Source organism: Lagopus leucura, unplaced genomic scaffold (genome assembly GCF_019238085.1).
Source record: "Lagopus leucura isolate 7727_CA_CO unplaced genomic scaffold, USGS_WTPT01 Super-Scaffold_100019, whole genome shotgun sequence".
Lineage (NCBI taxonomy): Eukaryota > Metazoa > Chordata > Aves > Galliformes > Phasianidae > Lagopus > Lagopus leucura.
In genome coordinates, this window is record NW_024962273.1 from 6,843,925 (window position 1) to 6,863,505 (window position 19,581).

General features: G+C 37.7%; 1 protein-coding gene across 5 annotated transcripts in view; it reads left to right on the plus strand.

Annotated features, from left to right (window-relative positions):
- NCKAP5 (NCK associated protein 5) overlaps positions 1–19,581 on the plus strand; it is a 337,371-nt gene that overhangs the window by 260,696 nt on the left and 57,094 nt on the right. For all 5 annotated transcript variants that reach the window (XM_042877826.1, XM_042877827.1, XM_042877829.1 and 2 more), the window contains exon 11: positions 16,702–16,806. In XM_042877826.1, the coding sequence (XP_042733760.1) occupies positions 16,702–16,806 (105 nt within the window). The remainder of the gene's footprint in view (positions 1–16,701; positions 16,807–19,581) is intronic.

The window sequence follows — 19,581 nt, forward strand, 5'->3', positions numbered from 1 at the left end:
CTCCTGGTTGTTATGTAGAACTGATATCTCTTGATTCAGGATACATCCACCACAACGTGGAACTTTAATGCTCTCTTTTTCTAGTTTTGACAGTCCCATCATTTGCCCCTTCCTACTGTTTCCTTTTTTTTATTTCTGCAGTGTCTACCTCTAGTAGCCTATGCTGGTATTGGATTAAACTGCACGGAAGCTTCATGTTGTGCATTCCTTGTTACAAATTTGTGGCAACAGTAAGCCAGGGTTTTGGGGAGTGTTAAGCAGTGTTAGATGCTATCTGAAAAGCAAGTGGTTTGACTTCAGTTCCTTGAAACTGGTCACTGCTGTAACAGAAGTTGAAAGGGATGAACCTGCATCAAATAGGACTAAATGGTATTATGTTTTCAAGAGGAATTCAAACTGTTTTACACCATTGTCCCTGCACCATCCAATAGACAGATACTTCTAATGCGTATAGATACTCCTCCCCCCACCAAACACACAAACCCTTTTCACTTGCTTTGTATTTATTGGCCAAGGAAGAAAGAGAATTTAGATCATTCTTGAAGTCCAGGTCCCCCAGATGGCAGCACAATATATTGCTGTGTCCTTACACTTGCTGTAACCCCCCTTGGGGAGAAAGAAAAAGCACGAAACAAGTTGCAGTGTACATGAGAAAATGAAGAACTGCTAAAAACGTCATATGTTGCTCTTACAGAAAAAGAATACAGTCTGTTAGTGAGTTTCCAGAAATCTATTTGTCCTCTAATTTTACTTCAGGATTGAATAAGTGGTATGTCATCTGTGATTTTGTAGTCTGAAATGTAAAATCTGAGGAGAAATTGTTCCTTAGGACTGAAATTAAGCGAATGTGCCTGAGAAAAAGAGATCAGTTTAGATTATATCATCCTGAAAAAGCAGAAACCCTGGCTTTAGAGCAGGTGCTAAATATTTCTTTAAAGCCAGCTACAGCAGAGTACTAAATATGTTGCTAAGGATATTCCTGTTAATTCATGGACTTCACCAAAGTGAATGGACACGTGCTTTTGGTGGTGTTGGGGGCAGTGAACATAGTGTTACTTTTACATTTCCTGTACTGTCTGATATAGTGAAGTTTAATTTTATTTGCATGCTGCTCTCATCCTAGGAGTACTCACACTGAGTGCAGTTAAAATTTTTGACCTTCAGAACAGAGTCTAAGCTAAAAATAAATATTTGTTCCTTTTGTCTTCATGACTTCTGTAATTTGGTAGTATGTTGCCATTAAAGTATTCTATAGTTGGTATTGGGAAACTCTTGTACTAAAGATTGTGCTTATTTTAAAACCATAAAAATTCTGAGTATCTGAGATTTCAACAGAAATACAGATTTCTTTTTAAAAAAGTATTAAAAATTAAAATAGATTTCCTCATTACCCTGTGTTTTCTTTTTTATTTGATTTTAGGCAAATGGTGCACATCTTGTATGTCTTAATTTATTTTTTTTCTTGCAACACACAGTTTGATTTAGGTGCTTTGAACTTGACTGTGGAATAGTGGCATGTATGCAGAGATGATTGCACCATGTTGTTTTCCCTTGTGCTTCTCACACAGTTTAAAAGACAAACTGATTACTACCAAATTTAAAAAAAAAAAAGAAACAACAAAAAAACCCCATGTAGTGAAGGTTTTCGTGACTGCTTCAGAAATCCTTTACTGTAAAACTAATTATTGAAAGTATTACATTCTCATGCATTTACAAGAAAAGTACTCATGAAGTTGAAGGGTTGGTAATATTTTAAAAGAAATAGAGGTAGTTCCTTAAGGCATGTGATAAAGTAGATTGCCTAGTAAGTTTTTAGGAGCTAGAAATGTTGGTATGCTTACTGCTTGTAGTGACTGTGATACAGAGGACATCTCACTCCTGTTGTGAAAAGATTATCGAGGCTCCGACGCAAAAATGGAAGGATAGAGGAGTAGGGAGAGATAACTCCACCTTTTTCTTTTTCATCACTTCTTTTGTACCGTAGACGATTTTAAGAGCTATGTAAGATACATATAAAAGCTTGCTATGGCAAGAAAGGTTTGGGAAAGAAAACCACGAACTTTATTTTGGGGATTTTTTATTTTTTATAAAGGATGCATAGAACTATTTAAACTATTAAATTGCAGGCATTTTCAATGTTTATTAGTGGCTTCTCACAAAGTTGTTTGACTTTATCAAGTAAGACCTCTCAGTCCTGAGAGAAAACTTTTCACTCTTTTTTTTTTCTCATTAGGCCCCTTTTCCCACTCATTCCTGAGAATGGAGCATAGCAATTAACATCAAACATGCTTCTAACACTGCATATTTTTCCTTTACAATAGTGATACTACTTTCCTACAACAGTTACTGAGCAGTAACAGGGGCTGAGATTTGCCTTTTGATAGATGTTGCAGTTGTTTATGTTATACATCTATGCTTACATGAGAGCAAAATGTTTGTGAGCTGAATTCCTCAGGTGGAATATCTTGTTTTCACTTTTCACCCAGGAGGTTGCTGTCACAGCTGCTTACAGAGCAGGCAGGGATCTTTCTGTGAAAGGTGCTAGAAGTGGCAAGTAGCAACATTTATTGAATTGATTTACTTGATTAAGTAGTAAAATTTTCACAGTTGAGAAAGCATAAAATAATATTACTAATGATAAGATTTACCGTATTTCTGATCCCGAACTGTATTTTCATTGTCATTTTATTTCCATCATAAAAATGATTCTTTACCAATTCCAGAAGGACCCATTTTCTCATTGTGTTTCTCTGGCAAGGTTTGTTTCATTTATTACTCATGGACCATCTGCATTGTTTAATTTCAAGTCTAAAATTTTGTCCACAACGCTGCAGCACAGTCTGCTGAATTCTTTGACTCCAATAATGGCTACTTTGTTGTATCCACCTTGTCCTTAGCTCTTGTGATAACAATCTGACAACAATCTCCTGACATTTTTGATAGACTATGACTGTACTTACATGGAAACAGTTGTGCAACTTAGCAGGAAGGGGTAAATTGCACCAACAACATTATTATATATGAGACAGAAGAAGGGCAATTAATTGCCCAACCACCTGACAAAATGAGATGGAATATCTGGCCTCAGAGTCTGACCTGTGGTTCAGCCATCGTTAGACACAATGGCTGAGTGCAGGTTAAAAGTGAAGTTGCTGCACTTTGCAGCCATTCAATATACAGATAGTTTTTAGAAAGAAAGCATTGAAGAGTTTGTAATTAAAGCAAAAACTTTAATTGAGATTAAAACAGTTAGAAAACAGTCAGCAGTCAGAAGTGTATTTAAGTAACTGGATCATCATACGCTGCACAGCAGCATGATTCCTGTCTGTCAGAAGGCAGTTCCCAGTGCTGCCTTGTTTCTCTAGGCAAGAAGACCTTAGACCAAGGTCACCCAGTTGTGTTTGAAGTTTGAAACTTCTGCAGTTGACTGTCTTATTTCCTTCCTTCATTTCTGCTCCTGAGGTTGTCAGGGCACTCCTATTTGCAAATGTTCTGAAACATTCCAATTCCAGGGCAGACTTGCAAACAGGCTTTTTTACTCAGTAAATATGAAAACATAAATAAGGTTTAACAGTCTTTGCAGTGATATTTACTTAGTCACAAATCGAGTCTGGTGGCTTAAAGTAGAAGCGAATTTTAGACCCGCTAATTGTTACAGCAGGAGAGAAGTCACGGAAACCTGTTTGCTCAGTAGTTATGAAAATCTCAGTGGCTGTAGGAATAGACAAAATGTTAATCACTTTAATATAAAGTATGTGTGAAATACATTGTTTAAACTAGCACATTAAAATTCATACAAGAATTATGTGGGCAGTAGAGCATCCACCAATTAGTAAGGTGGTACTTTTTACACCAGTTACAGTTCTCTAAAGATTTCAAGCCATAGCCCTGCAGGAGTGCATTCTCCATATCAAGGGTAACAAAGGTCTGTCATTACTCTCATGAAGATCCTGTCTCAAACGAGAACATACAGTTCTTGTAGCAATGTCAAACGATAAGAATGCTTCTGTGAATCAGGAATCAAGATAGCAATCTAGAAGGGAACACTCAACGATTTTTGAGACTTTCAGAACAAATTAAAGGAGCATTTCCTCATTTGCAGATGCTGATGTCATTACTTCTAGTCTTGTATTGTCTCAGTAAATTGTAAATTGATGCCAACTTTCTATTTCTGTTTTGTCCCCATTCATCAATACCACTGAGAACACAGAAATCTGAATCTGTTTCATCTCAGCTTAAATCATCAGTGTTGAATAATATATTGTAAATCGTATTTCTTGCCTTTTTTACAGCTCCACCTATATGCTTAAGGAGCATTAGAGAAATACTGTACTGATGTGGCAGGCCTTCACCAAGGAACTAAGGTTTTCTTGCTCTTTTTTTTTTTTGTCAAAGACCAACATGCAACTGATACTAAGTGAACTCTAGCTTTCTCTTTATTTTACACATGGATTTTTATTATCACTAATGATACATAAGGAAGGGAGGAATCCGATATGGCATTTGAAATACTGATCAAGTATGTAGGCAGAGTCATGGATTGGAATGACCTCAAGGATTGTCAATTTCCAACCCCCTGCCAGTTTTCCTTGTTTTTTCCTGTCATTTGTACGTTCAGTGTGAAAATATATCTTAGACAAAAGGTATGAGTTCCACAGTACAAAATAGAACAGACTTGCCATCTGCTTCAAACTTCTAATAAGCTTTACTAAGGTGCATTTTTTTATTTTGTGTTATATATAACCTGCAGCAATGCTTAACTTAAAGAGAATAATCTATGTGATGCTGTTTCAGCCTGCTCTGTTTGTGAATGTATTAGAAGGAAGCATTAGCAGCTTACCATATAAATTGTTGCATAAATGCTCCAAGTGTAAATAAGTATAGATGCTAGAGGGAGCCCTTTGAATTTCTCAATGGATAAAACAGTAGCCACTAGAAGCTCTTCTTAAACACATTATGGTAAGCAACAGGTGTGCTGGATAATTATTGTCTCATCGCTGTGCATATTTCACACTCCGTAAGTCCCTAATGAATTACCAAAAGAGTGCATAAAATTAAATGATTTGAAGACTTTGAGGCCTGTCTTTTGTCATAGTGAAATGGAAATCAATTGAAATCCTAAGGCAGTATAAAAGTGTAACCATTTTTATTACAGATATTTTGTTTTCTCCTATTACACTAATAGAACTGAATATGTGGTTTGTTTTCCTGAAAGACTTTGAAACTGAAACGAAGGACTACTCAAAAGTGTGTGGATATGAAATAATAATATATAAAGGATTAATTTCATCTGTAGTGTTATACTGCATACGTGTGAAATGTCATTTATAGTTTACTTATAACTGTGGTTTTGTTACTATTTAAGTATAATGGCAGACTTCATGCATGTGATGCAATAAGGAGCTGTTGCCCTTTACTTAAAAGTAAGTGTGCCAATAAGTACTTGGTAAAATTTAAGCAGTTCAGATTATATCAGATTAGTCTAATTCGCTAGTGCTTATAAATTACACATTCCATCAGATGAATCTAACATCATGCTAAGTAGTTTTAGCACATAACATTACTTGAGAAGTACTTTCTGTTGCCATCTGCTATGAAAAAAATTCTTTTTGCTGGCATGTATGCTGTATGTTTTGTATACTTTTATGTGTATTGTGCATGGAAGAAAGAGTAACTAAAATAAAATGTTGTTCATAATTAATCATAAAACACCTACTGAACTAACCCCATCTTTTAGCACTGAATTTTATTAATGCTCTCCTCTCTTTCCCAAATGACCTATCTTCTTTAATGATGGTTTGGATACTGGTAAGATTCAGATCCTCATCCAAAGGCCACGACACTATTGACTAAATCTCTGTTGACTTCGCTGAGAATGTGAAATACTGTATTGCAAGATAAAATCTGCAAGTAGATGCTCAGTGAAACTGAAGAGTCCATTAGTGCCTTAACTCTTATATTACCGTGTAGGTAGCTCTCTGATAAGGGCAAGCTAAAAGGAAAAGTTAACTTTGTCATTAATTCTCTTATAAGGTGATATTGACAGACTTGAGTCTTACTGTACTTTTAGCATTTTTAGATTGCATTCATGCTCATTTCTGCCTGGATGTGAGAAAGACCTGATTCTTTAGTCGCTAACAGGCGTCTGGATGCAGAGAGGAGCAGTGATTTGTCTGTGTCCTGTATGCATTGCAAGGGCGTCTTGAACACTTTGAATTAAACTCCATCTTACTGCATTAAAAGCATGAAAATCAGAGTGTCAAAGTAATGGCATCTTGAATAAATATCAGTGCTTTTAAAATCTCAAAAAAGATGCTCACTCTTCAGTTCCTCCTTCTGGTCTGCACCTTATGAGACGAATGTAGTGTTTTGATTCTAATTTTTGGTAGTTTTAAAAGCAGAAGTACTTCGTCTCATTTTTTTAAGTTGCCTTTTCCTTCCTCTCAACCCCAGTTATTTTTCCTCTGAGTGAGAATTGTGTTCTCTTTCTGTACCATAGATACACTTACATTAGAGCACAGTTATTATGATTATGGATTACAGATACTGCAAGCATAAATGTGAATCAGAAATTGGCATTGTATTTTAGAGGCTTGCTTAAATTCATTAAATAGTTCTTATAAGATTCTTGACAGTAATTAGATATATGGGTACTCTCACCTCTGTTACCAGTCTTCACCAGCTCCTGGGGGAATAACAAATGGAATTAGCCTTTAATGTAGGTTTTTAGGTCCTTTGTGTGCACGGGACAAGACTTTGTACTGTTCTGGCACTATTCTAAAAATCTGACTACTTATTTGGTGCTGAACCAGGAGCTGACCCCTTCTAAAATTCCTCTATAATACTTCCTCTATAATACCTCCTACCCCCTCCTTTTATCTACCGTGAAAATTCATAAAGCCACAGATTTCTCAGGAAAAGTTGGCACTGCTTCTTTGAGCCCATCCAGCTGCCAAAAGGGTATGCAGCTGCTGGCTAGCAGTGCTAGAGGTGAGGTCCACAGCTGCTGTGAGCCCAGGGCAGGCTCCCTCTGAGCAGGTACTGTCTGTGGGGTGGGAAATGGGACTCTAATGACATGGAGTGCCATGTCTGGCCCAGGTTTGGCACTGCACTCAGAAGCACTGTATTTGGAAGAGCACAGTTTGGCCCAGGAGCAACAATTGATGGTTTTCATTTTCAGTAGAGTACCTTGTACCTGGGCATTCAAGAAAAACATCATAAAAAGGCTCTTCTTGTTTAGAGTGATTCTATCTGAGCCAAAACCGATTTGTTAATGTTGGAGAGAAAATACATATGCAAACGCCTTAAACTCACAATTTCTTATGTTATTGGAATCTTCCTCCTACTTTTTTCTGCCCATCTGACATTTCAATGATTTCACCAAAAAGAAAAGAAAAAAAGAAGTGGAGGAATGGAGAAACTTTTCAAATGCACAGTGCAAGGAAAATGTGACTCGTTCAACACTACCCTTGACAAATTCATGCTCCTGTCATTTAAATGAATGAGTCTTTCCAGTGTCTAGCTTGCTGGACCTTGAGAAACAGCAATGAGGAAGGACTGTAAAAATGATGCTCGTCTCTCTTAAATTATTTTTCTGAGTAAATGAATGATTTCTATGAAAACCAAATAAGGGTGAATCTGCTTGCTAAAATCACCTGTCCACAGCCAATGAACTTCCATGTGAAACTGTGCTTACCCTTCTCTGTTCTCAGGTATCGATCTAAAGCATCTTCCCCGAGCCTTCTCTCTCTTTTTCCTCCTACAGGCAGAAGGTTAGAGTTAGATAATAGTATTAATTTTCCAGACATCTGCACATGTTCTAATAGCCTTTAGAAGGTTTGAAATGGTTTCTGTTTGACCACCGCAGGGCTAAGAATGCCATTAAGACTTAGATTGTAGTAATACATAACAATCATAGCCCTGTAGTTCAACCTGGCAATAAAAAAGCTAATTTATTTTATCGTAGATTTAAATTAATGTGATGAACTCCTCTCTCAAGAGGAACCGTAACACTGCTCTTAAAAAAATACCGTGTCCCCATATTCAAAACCAGATAAAACTCTGCCACAAACCCAGTGTCTATATTTGTTTTGTGTGCTCTTCCGTGTTTGCACATTTGAGTGTTCACATAATGGAACCATGTCGTTTTTTCTACCAATTCTTCATTCTTGCACTCATTTTTGTCTCTCTCTTCACTCTTAGACTCAACAGCAGAACGGCAATTAATAGATGCAGGGCAGTTTCCAATGCTGGTGTTTTTTATATATATTTTTTTTTTCCATTCTGAGAACTGGGTGTGCTGGTTTGTTTGTTTTTTTTCAGAAAATAATTATTACTAGTTAGGTACATTGAATTCCAAATGGCTTTTAAAAATAGGTGTATGCAGTTAATAAGAATAATTTTGGAAATCTGTTAAAACAATTTTTAGATCTCAGACAGTTTTAATTTCCAACTATAGGCTAGAGGAAAGCTTCAGCATATCCCATTATAAAGTGATAAAGCAGCATTTGATAGCAGCAGCTTTTGTGATAAAATGACCATGGCAGCACTGAGAACGAATCTAATAAGGGAATTGATCTGTAGATTCCAATTCTGTAAGAGCCAGCATCGATCAACATAAATGTCAATAACAAGATCTTATTGAGGTCTGCCTAATTCCTTTAGATGATCTTGGGGTATAGTCAGAAAGGGAATGTGAAAATGAATTTTGAACTGTAGGAATCACAAATCCAAGGACTGAAATTATGTTGCACTATCAGGAATAGCACTGGCTGTCAGTATCGGCAATTTAGAAGTATGTTGAAATTAGTGAGTAGCATTTAGTCAGATAATGATCGATAATGCGGTCACAGTTGGCTCAATGACACCAAAGCATCAACACCTTTCATCTGTATTTTCACATGAAAGCATTTGTTAAATACAGTGAAATAAGACAACATGCGGCGTATTTACTGTTGGAGCATAGATACCATGTGTAAGGCCCGCCACAAAAGATTAATGGCATGGCTCTTCCTTGCCACACAAGTTTAGTATAAAGCTGTTTTCTGGACTGATTTTGACAACGCTGAAATGTTAAGGAAAACTGGATGTGTTTGTGAGCAGTGCAACAAGAGAAGGTGTCAGCACGTCTGGGTTCTGCCTCTTGTGCTTTCGTGTTCCCGTAATTCATAAAAGCTACACAGGGATGGCATCCACTTAGCAAAGTGGAATTAACATATTGATTAGTATTAGCTCAGTAGAAAACTATTTACAGAAAGCATTGCATTTACTGCTCTGTACCAAATTAATGAGAAAAAAATACAAATATAAACGAAGAAGAGGCCTGACTTTTCTGCACTAGGTGCCAGACCTCTGCTTTGCCATATTCTGAGGGGTCTTCCTTGAGAAAGCTCATTGAAAACATTTCATTAATTGTTTACATTCTGTCTGGCTGATTACCAGGTCATTGATGTAAACTGTTGACTTTACAGTAATTACAAACCACAGGGAACTTTACACAGACATTTTCATAAGAAATTAAATTAGCTCAATTTATTATTACTGCAATATTTACAGGCTTCTACCATTGTGCTATTAAATAGGAAGCGCTTTGGAGTCTCAGAGCTTGAAAACATTGATAGAATTATAAAATGAAAGCTAGGATCAGAAAGGATTACTTTGTGTCTTTCAATGCAACTTTTACTTAAAAGTTTATAAAAATTAATAAAACTAAGGGATTTGGAAGGGGAGTAATTTTAGGCTTACAGCAATGTTGTCAAATCTCTGAAGAATTCAGAGAGATTATGTTATTTATGTTTATGCATCAAATGTCTGCTTAATACCTCCCAGTTTATACCCTAGGATATAAGTTTTCAAATCTCTGAGTTTCTTACTTTGGAATCTAATTCACTGTTTTCTGCCTGTCTCTGAATGGCTTGGTAAAAATGGAGAGCAGCAAGCCTGGAAAATCTGAAGCAAATGCAAGTGAAACCTTTGTTTTCTTTTTTGTGTTGGATTTGCCTTGTTAACAGGATTTTCTGATGTAGTTTTAACACCCTAATCTTCTATACAAATGTTTGTAAAATCATCCCCTTGTACTTTTGTCTTGGATGTTGTCAGTTGTCTCAGTAAACTCTCCTGGAGGATTTGCCAGCAAAACTGACAAACCACTGTTAATGCTACACTTGAATGTAAAGAATAGCATCTGCTGCTTCACCAGATTTCAAGTTCTTTTAGCATCTTCAGCCTAGTGGTGGGAGAAACAACCAAAACAAATGGGGAAGAAAAAGGCAAAGTAGAACTTGTATAGAATTGCTTTTATTAGATTAATAGGAAATTCAGATCTGCTTGACTTGAAATTTCTGGAATAGCTGGAGGCTAGCTTTTTTGTGTTAAGAAATGCTTTAGCTTACCAAGATGTGTATTTTATAGTTAATCCTTTAATATTCATGTTTTGTATAACACTTCCCTCTTAATGCTGAGCTGTACTGCAGGTCTGTGTCTGCTGTGTATTGGTAAGACCGATAAATGATGCTCTCTGGCTGCATGCTCCTGCTGCTCTAAAAGCTGTCCTGAGGCTCACTCCCTGTGGATTCACCCTCGGCTCCCACCAAAAATCAATCCAAGCGCTGTAGTGGCATATCTCCCATGATATAGCTGTTAAGAGCCCTAGCAGCAACATCTGGGTCAAAGAATTTCAGTTAACCCATCAGAGAGACCTTAAGACATAACAGGATATTTAATGTGAAAGACAACATATGTGTGCTGGTTACTGGGTAAGAATCCTGGTTTGCATTGTCTGTTCCAGGCTGAGCTGGATGATTTTATGTTTTGTGTACTTCTGCTAGATATCAAGTACCTTTGCTAGCTGCTTGATCTATTAGGAATGGTGCCTTGAAACACCAGGGAAAGAGAAAAAATAGTTCAGTATAAGGCATTGGCTTTACAATCTGATGTTGCATGTGCTTGCTTCTACAGACTTCTATATTAGCAGCTTCTGGACATCTAAGTGATGAGCATATTATTAGGGGAAGGGAGGACTATTTTGAAAAGACAAAGGCTGCTAGTTTCCCTCTCCATGCATGATTTGCCATGGCCCAACAGCAAGGCTTGCTGATGAATTGCTGCACAGTGCGTGTGCTGCAGCTATTTCCTGTGACTGACTCCTGTTACTCATGCTGCAGAGCTTTATTCACTTTCTCTAGGCGACGCTCTGCAATCCTCTAATTGTTCCTGCTCTTCACTAATACCCTGTCATTTCCTTTTTCCTGGCTGCTTGTTGATGTACAGTTTTGGTCCTTAAGGAAATGCAAGGTACAAGTTGATCAGTTGCTTTTGCTATATGTACAAGTGAAAATACAAATCTAAGTATGTCTCACATAGTCCTCTAAAACTTGAGCTCTTTATAGCATGTTTGTTAAAGATACAGGAAAGCAAACAGCAATATGGTCATTTCAGTGCAGCTTATACGATGGCTATGTTGTGTTTTCAGAACAATTGCAAAAAATCATTTTATTAACTGCCTTTTTCTGGGCAGAAATACAAGGGACCTTATTTGATGTAAAGGCACTCCTGAAAAGTGGTACTGAGGACGGGAATGCTTCTTGAAGACATGCTGAATTCTTCAGCTGAAGCACCATGATTCTGGAATTTGTGTTAGTCTAAAATTTAAGAGAGAGAAGTCAAAAGTAACTTCACACCGTTAGGATAAACGATGGTTGTAAAATGTATTACTAGAGAATTAGGAGGAAAAAAAACATGGATATTTCCACAATGAGGTGTCTTTGAAATTACCCTGAAGTATATAGGTATAAAAGAGAGTATGAGATGACATGTACAAAGCACAAGAACTCTGCTAGGAAGCCACCTGTCTACACAGGCAACAGACAGCAGGAAAGATGAGGGCGAGTTCTTAACCAAGCTGATTTACTAGCAGAAAGGGCTCAGTGTGCCAATTGCTGTTGTCGTTATAAACTTTGAAAAGCTCTGTTTATAGGATGTGAATAGTAGGAAAGTGAAGCATAATGCTGAATTTTTTATTAAATATATAACTTTCAAGAGCTGCGATAATTATCATTTTATTTTCATTGCATCAGTTACAAACAGTAAGACAGAAGGCACTGCTGTGCGCACACAGTACATGATTTCAAGTACATTTCCAAAGTTAGTGATTGTTAGAATTATATACAACAGAAGCATCTTAATGCAGTTTTCACTTGTTTCACATTTGGCTATTATGTTGCTGACAACCATTTGTTCTACTCTGCATAGAAAGCAGATTTACAGCATGCCAAAACCGTATGTATTACAGATTCTGATTTGTTTAAAAGCAAAGCCTATTTCTAGTTTCAGAGGCAGAACTTCATTGTATTATTTTTCCTTATACCTAATTCTCCTTTATTTCAGAGTAGTAAGGATATGAGAAGTTCACACTTCATATTCTTAATCTAGCTAACATCTGATAAAAGAGGTAAAAGATGTCATCTCACCTTCATCTGAACATCCCCTCTGGAAGGCATCTAAGGCCTGAAAAATATTTAAGGACTTCAGAACATGATATTTCTGCATAAGCGAGTATTAAGTAAATTGTTCCTATTCACTCATTTTTCTCTTTTCTTTTGGTCTTGCTGTTTCCCTTGGTGTGAATCCCTGGGAGTGACTAATTCATAGCCGCATTCTGCTTTGGATGGGTTTAGCAGTTAAAGTTGAACAAAGGAGCAGGAAGTGTGTAACAAGTCAGGCAGTGAAAAAGTCAATCACCTAGCAAGAGTTCTTGTGCCTCTGTCACATCTTTAAAGAGGTCATTGTATCAGTACTAATTGTGTTGCACACTTTTTGTGTATTTTTTATAGTTACCAAGCCTTGCTTGTTTAGTACAGCAGAGCTAGGATTGGAGCTGCTGTGTTGCTGCCTTTGGGTTCTTTGTGTAGAGAATTATTACAAATGAGGGCTGCAGAAAAGGTATTCCCTGCCAATCCAATTGCAATAGTTGGGCTACATGGGAGAAAAGCCCAAAGCGTCATTTGTCAGTTGGTGGTGCCCCAATGAACAGCAGAGATGGAGGTAGTGATGTGCACCCAACAAACGTTTACAGGCTGTTCCACCAGGATAAAAATGTCTCTCTGAGAGCCTCGAGAGTTTCTTTCTTCTGAATGATGGACTTTGGCTCACGTGAGAAAAGCAAAGCCAATTGATTTAATAGCAATTAACTCATCCAATATTGGAGAGTCATATACAGTTTGGTGTAATTCGTTGGAAATTGTTCTGGCGGTGCTTGCAGGCCATTAGAGATTTCAAGGAGGAGATGGAAACAGATAGAGACGCTGCACAGACACAGTCAGGATGCACTGTGGAGTCTGTCAGTAATGCTGCCGCGTGCCAGGAGGCAGCAGTCCTCTTCTGTCTTCCTCGAGAGCCTTAATAAGGATGTTGCTGGGGGGACGGGTCAGGTCTCCGTCTGCTGGATCAGTTATCTGCCTGCCAGATAATTGTATTTCCTATTGCACTTGGTGTAATGGGTTTCTGCCTGAATTTGTTCATTTTGTTTTGTTTTGATGTGGGTTACGGGAATTAATCTCAACTTTCAGCCATATCACTCCGTCTTGGCTAAAAACACAAGCAAGCCAGAAGGAAGCTTGTGGCAATACAGCCCGGGAAATACCACAAGCTTATGGCCCCAGGAGGCCCCACTGCTCCCCTGGCCTTCCCTAGAGATGCAGGTCCTGCCTAGCCACCTCCTGTCAGCTTTTAGTCAGTGCCTGCCCCAGCACCACTCCAAGCAGGGCAATTATTTCTAAGCTGGTCCAGCCCATGCCACATTCACTTCCATGCTGGTGTCTGCTCTCAGAGCGGCTGTGGTGGTTTCCCCTTGTTGTTACACAGGCTGCTGGCTACTTCAGTGCCCACAGATGGGGTGGGTGGCTTGGATTTATAGTTACAGTGCTTCATTTTGAATTTAAGTATTTATTTAAACTGACGTCTTTTCTGTGGAAGTCAGCCTGGCCTGCCTTTTGTTGCACTGCATCCTGATAGCATCAGTACAGATTTTAATATTGCACCATTGTCAAGGCAGCATAACTCCTTGGTGTGGTTATGCGGCCATCATCTGAAACAGCCATAAACCAATACACGTTGATTATCCGAGAAGAAATCAGAATCAAGATGTGTACTTAGCATAGTCTGTTGCTTTCTTTTAAGTGGATTATTAATGAGATTCTTTTAGCAGAGTTTTCACCATTTCTGAATTAGGAGATGGAGAAGGAAGAAGAAAAAAAAAGTGAAAGAAAAGAAAAAACAATTTTCTTATCATTTTCTTTTGTAATTGGATGACTTGCTTCAGTGCCGTGTGACTTTATTTAATTAATGGTCTCCAACTTTGCTGTGCTGTTTGCTAACGATAGTCCTCGTGCTGGCCTTGTGTCTGTTGGTGTCTTTGCATAAATGTGGAGGGAATATTTCCAGTGTGATGATCTCTCATTGATGCAGAAATATAATCACATTACACATCTTTAGAGCAGTAGCTCCAGGCTGTTTGCAGCATGCTCTGCTGAGCTGTATCTCCTCACCAGCTCTCTGGTCAGAATTGTTTGGATTTTTTGCCTGCTCAAAGGTGTTATGTCCAGATGGGCTGGCCTCTGCTCTTTGGGCTGATAAGGACAATAACAGCAGCGCACAAAGTCCCTTTGGATGACATTACAAGTTGTATTTTGTTTCCTTTACTCTTAAATGTTCCCTTTTAAGAAATGAAGTGTTTAAATTGTTTTGCTGGAAAAAATGAGAACACAATTTTACAGCTTTAAACTCCTATAGCACTATTTCTAAAATATTTCTGGGAAAATAAATGTTCAAGTATAATTGTTCGTCCATCTCAGGTGCTCCCTATCATCAGCTCTACCAGATCCAGTTATAGTAACTCACACTAAAAATCTCTGGAAGCCATAATCTTGTAACTAGTTACATTGGAGAAAGTAATTCCTCTGCTAAGAGCAAGTACAACATTTGTTCCTAACAGCAGTTTCTCCCGTCACTGAAAACAGTGGAATTTTCTGGTGGTTCAATTGGAATTATTGCCAAGCACATGTACTAAGTCAGTAAATCTGTGTGCTTGGAAAAGCATTTTACCTGGAGCTTAAATCTTGAGCAAACAGCTGACAATAACTCTAGTAATAACATTTTAAAGGTTATGCACTGAAAAACTAGGGGATGTGCACCATTGGTGCTAAAAAACACATAACCTGGATGTAGTTAGTATTTATAATAAAATGTATATTGGATACTGAGTGCTTGTAGCATTTTAATCTACTCAACAACATGTTGGACAAAATATGACTTTACAGAGCATTGATCATTGAAACTATTTGCCATAATCTTTCTGCAACATATATCCTAAGAGTCACTGCATAGAATCTGGATGAATGTGTAGCTCTTGAGAAATGACTTCCAGATTACTAATTAGTGAGTTCTGCAGATTAGAGGTGTACCTGGATATGAGATATATTGCGTAACTGCAAAGAACTGCCTCAGCACTATGACTACTGCACAGTCCTCAGTGATTACAGGTTCCTTTTTTCTCTTTTACCAAGTTTTTGAAGTAGGCAGGGTGATGCCATGCGTTCAATCTCAACAAGCCTGCTCTGGAGTCTACATCCTTTGTCAAGGACCCAATACAGTGCCACAGCGATGGCTGTGCTGTTTGCTCCTCCTCGTGGAGCGCTCAGGTGCACAGGAGATGGTAGATGTGATCTCCAAGACTGCAGCTTTGGGGAATTATTGGGAAAATTTCAAGAGCCTGATCCAAATTCCTTAAGTGTGAGAGTCTGTTTTTTCTCTTAAAGTACTTTTTCATTGTTTTCAGTGGACTGTGAATAAGATTTATACTGCCTGTTATGTTAGATGATATGTTGGTCCAATGACTGACAAGACTGCAGATATTTCTTTTCTTTTTCTAAGCCATTGGCTGAGGCATTCACATAAATCATGGATTCTATTGAAACTGCAATTAAAACAAATCAGGCTTAATGCATACTGAAAGCCTTAGTAATTATGATACAGGTGAATGTGGAGGAAGTGGCACCAGCTTAGTCATCCTTCCAAGCAAAACTGAAGGAAAGAACTGTGTGTATAATCGAACAGCATCTGAATATTAATGCACAAAATCCTCTGAGTCCCTCATTCCCTGATGCAATTATTTTCTATTCACATTAATTGTTCCTAACAGATGACATTAATGACTTTGAGTTAAAATGTGTGCAAGGGAAGCCTTCAGCAGATCAATGCTGTTTAAAAATAGGGTCACTTTTGCAATCATTCACTCACGGTGTAGCAGCTTGTAAATAAAACAACATTAACATGTTGATTGATTTATAAATGTTAATTTCGTAGTTCATTTTTATACTTTTTCCCTGAAACTTGTCAAATTCCATGGAGAGTGGTGGGACTCCATTTGTCATCGTTGCATATTAAGTAGTAGTAAATTACAAAGCAGAGATTAGGAGAAAAAGTACAGTTTGTTTTAGATGAAGAACGACCTGTTCTTCACACAGGAAATCCTGGGCAAAACATGCATAACCAGCAGCATTTTGAATTAGAACAAATCTTCTTTTACCTCAGGGTCTTTATTTCCCTTGAAATTTAACCGCAGACTTTGGAATTTTAACAATGCTGATCTGCTGCATACTTGACGTATGCTTATGCTTTGCTTATTCCCTTCTACCCCCCCTGCAGAAACTCCATTCGCGCATCCTAGACCTCTCATCTGGAGATTTGCTGTCAGAAGTAGAACGGAACAGAAGCTCGGTGCAGTTGCGACCTGCTGATGCTCAGATTCACGTGAGTTTCTGTGCTGTCCTTGTATCCCACGTTTGGACCCCTCCTTTTCTCCTTAGAAGTCTGATGTCAGGGATGAAGCATAAAGCTGATCTCTGAATTGAAACACTGTTGAGGCAGATAACAATACTTCTTCTTCCTTCTGTTCTCAGAAATTCAATATTGTATCCTCAGTTGATACAGTAAGCAGATAGTGTCACTCTGTGCAAAAAAGCATAAATCTTAGTAATGTCCCCAAGATACCTTTCTGGGTATTGATTACATCTCAGAATCTGTGAGAAATGGTCAAGGAGCTTTTTATTAAAGCCCATGCACCATATTATTCATCCACTTTTATGATATATTATGTATGAACTTTTAAAAATTCATGGGCTCTGCATTTTTTTTTTCTGATGGGTTTAGCTTTGTGCTTATTTGGCAAAATGTTAGCCAGTGTGGCTTTCATGTTTCATTGTCAAAGAGAAAAGTAGCTTAGAAAACAAAAGCACATGAAGATAGAGAGGAATAAAGAGAACAAGAACAGAACATTGAACCTGTGCGTGCCTTTGATCTTGAAGTACAGTAATGTCAACAAAAATGTGATCTCCTTTGTAGTGCTTATTGTAATGAAAAGGCATTGTTTCAAAGGTTCACAAAAATGCTAACAACCCTTTGCATAACATGTAATTAAGCCTTCAGGTTAGGATTTTCTAAATAAGTAGTTTTGTCTCTTTTGTAGTCTGATTCTTTCAGTTTTCTGTGATGCCTGGCAAAAAATTATGTATTTAAATTGTAATATTATATTCAGGACTTTGTACTCTCATTTTGTTAAAGGTAATGATTTTAAAGTCATAATTTAAAAAATTAAAATTTCACCATGTCATTTAACAAACCCATGTTCAAGTTAAATGTATTTAATTAATGCATCATAAACATACAATTTAAAGTACTTTCTGAGAGAGTTTAGAGAATACAGGCAAATTGCCAGAGAAAATTTCAGTCCTTTTATGGTAGTCTCAAGGTAATCCAGAAGTGAGCTGGATATTCTGCTTCAAAATCTCTAACGCTGTGATGTTTTTGCACATTTTCTCATCTCTCCAACAATAAAGATGATTTCAGAGACAAACTCTTCTTTTGCTTTGCTTAGATATGTTTTTCACGCTTTTAAAACTACAGGAGCAAATACCTTTCTCATCTTTTGGTTCAAGGGAAACAAAGTAAAGTGATGGCCAGGCCTGCAGACTAACTGAAGGTAACAGGAAAGGAAGGCAAACTCCTCAGTATGCTGAGGTCTCCGCCTTTCTCTGACAGAGTATTATATAGGGAAGGATTTTACAGACATCCTTCTCTTCAGTTGGGATGTGGCATAGTATAAAAGGCAGTATTTGACATGGGTTTTTCCATTGCCACATCTGAAACAGCTAGGACAAGCATGTATTGCCATTGGCCTCTATACAGTCAGCCCTGCTGGACATGACACCATCATAGGTGTGAAAAATGTAACAGCTGATAAGGGGTCTCCCATGGGAATCACAATGGCAGAAATAACTTGTCTCCACAAAGCAAGAAAATCTGTTTCAAAGCTAAAAACAAAGGCATCATCCTGCCTCTGATGCTGAAGCATGTGCTCTTCCCAGAGCCAACAGATTTAAAGGCTGTTCCTCCAGCATCCATTTGACTTCTTAGGAGGACATGTACCAATAACTCCCAGAGGTGAAATGTGCTCTTGCTACCTCTAAATGATTTTCCCATTCATAGGTTTTGCCTGTGACAGAGAGTAATGACTTGCCCTGTAGTTATGTTTGTCAAAACCAGAACATTATTATGTCAGCTGAGCAATGAATAGCTGTACTGATGAACTCCTTAGCAGTAAAAATTCTGCTCTCACCCATTTAACTCCAAAAAGGTTCAACCCTAGTAATAATAAATGGAAGGTTGTGGAGGAATAAATGGAAGAAATTAGGAAAAATACAACAAAATGTTAGTGCATGAGAAGTGCCTACAAACTATACATTTTCATTTCTGCATGAAGCAGCTGTGTATTGCACATACAGTTTTAGTAAATTTTTTGTGGACTTTGCGTTTTCTAAATATGAAGGTAAATTTTTAATCTCAGCAAAATGGATTGGGTCCATGTCCCGATACAGAAATCATAAATATTCTTTGAGGCTGCACAATCATGTTCTTTCTTAATGAAATTCACAGCAAAGTTTTATAAAAAGTAGAGTTGTGCCATTCTGTTTTTTGCTACTGGTAATTAAAAAGGTGTCTGATTTGGTAAGGAAACTGGAAAATTGCCTAACAGAATGGTGCAGGCACTTAACATTAAAGAAGATCTAACATTGTTAGGCAGAAGAGTATTAGTTTGAAAACAAATTAAAGGCATCCTAGATACTCCTACAGAGGTTTAATATTTTACCTAAAGTGCTATCTGCTCTTCATTACTCTCTTCCTCAAAGCTGGCACTTAGTCACAGTCAGCTGAAATTGCATTTGGAGAGGGGCGATAACTACACAAGTACTAAAGGCAGCCATAAAGTGTCAATAAATTGCATAAGCAAGAGGCTTCAGCTGTCTGCAGGTGACACAAAGATGGATTGTCCTACGTCAGAGAGTTTCTTAGACAAAGCTTTGAACTAGATAGGAAACCAAAATTAGACTGTAATGGAGAGATTCCATTCTCAGTGGGCATTCTGGTTGGGATACTAAATTAATTTACCTTGTCCAGGGTATACAGCCTCATCTGTTACATTCTAGGGCTATAATGCAGTTGTCAAGATGTACTTGTATTCTTATAACT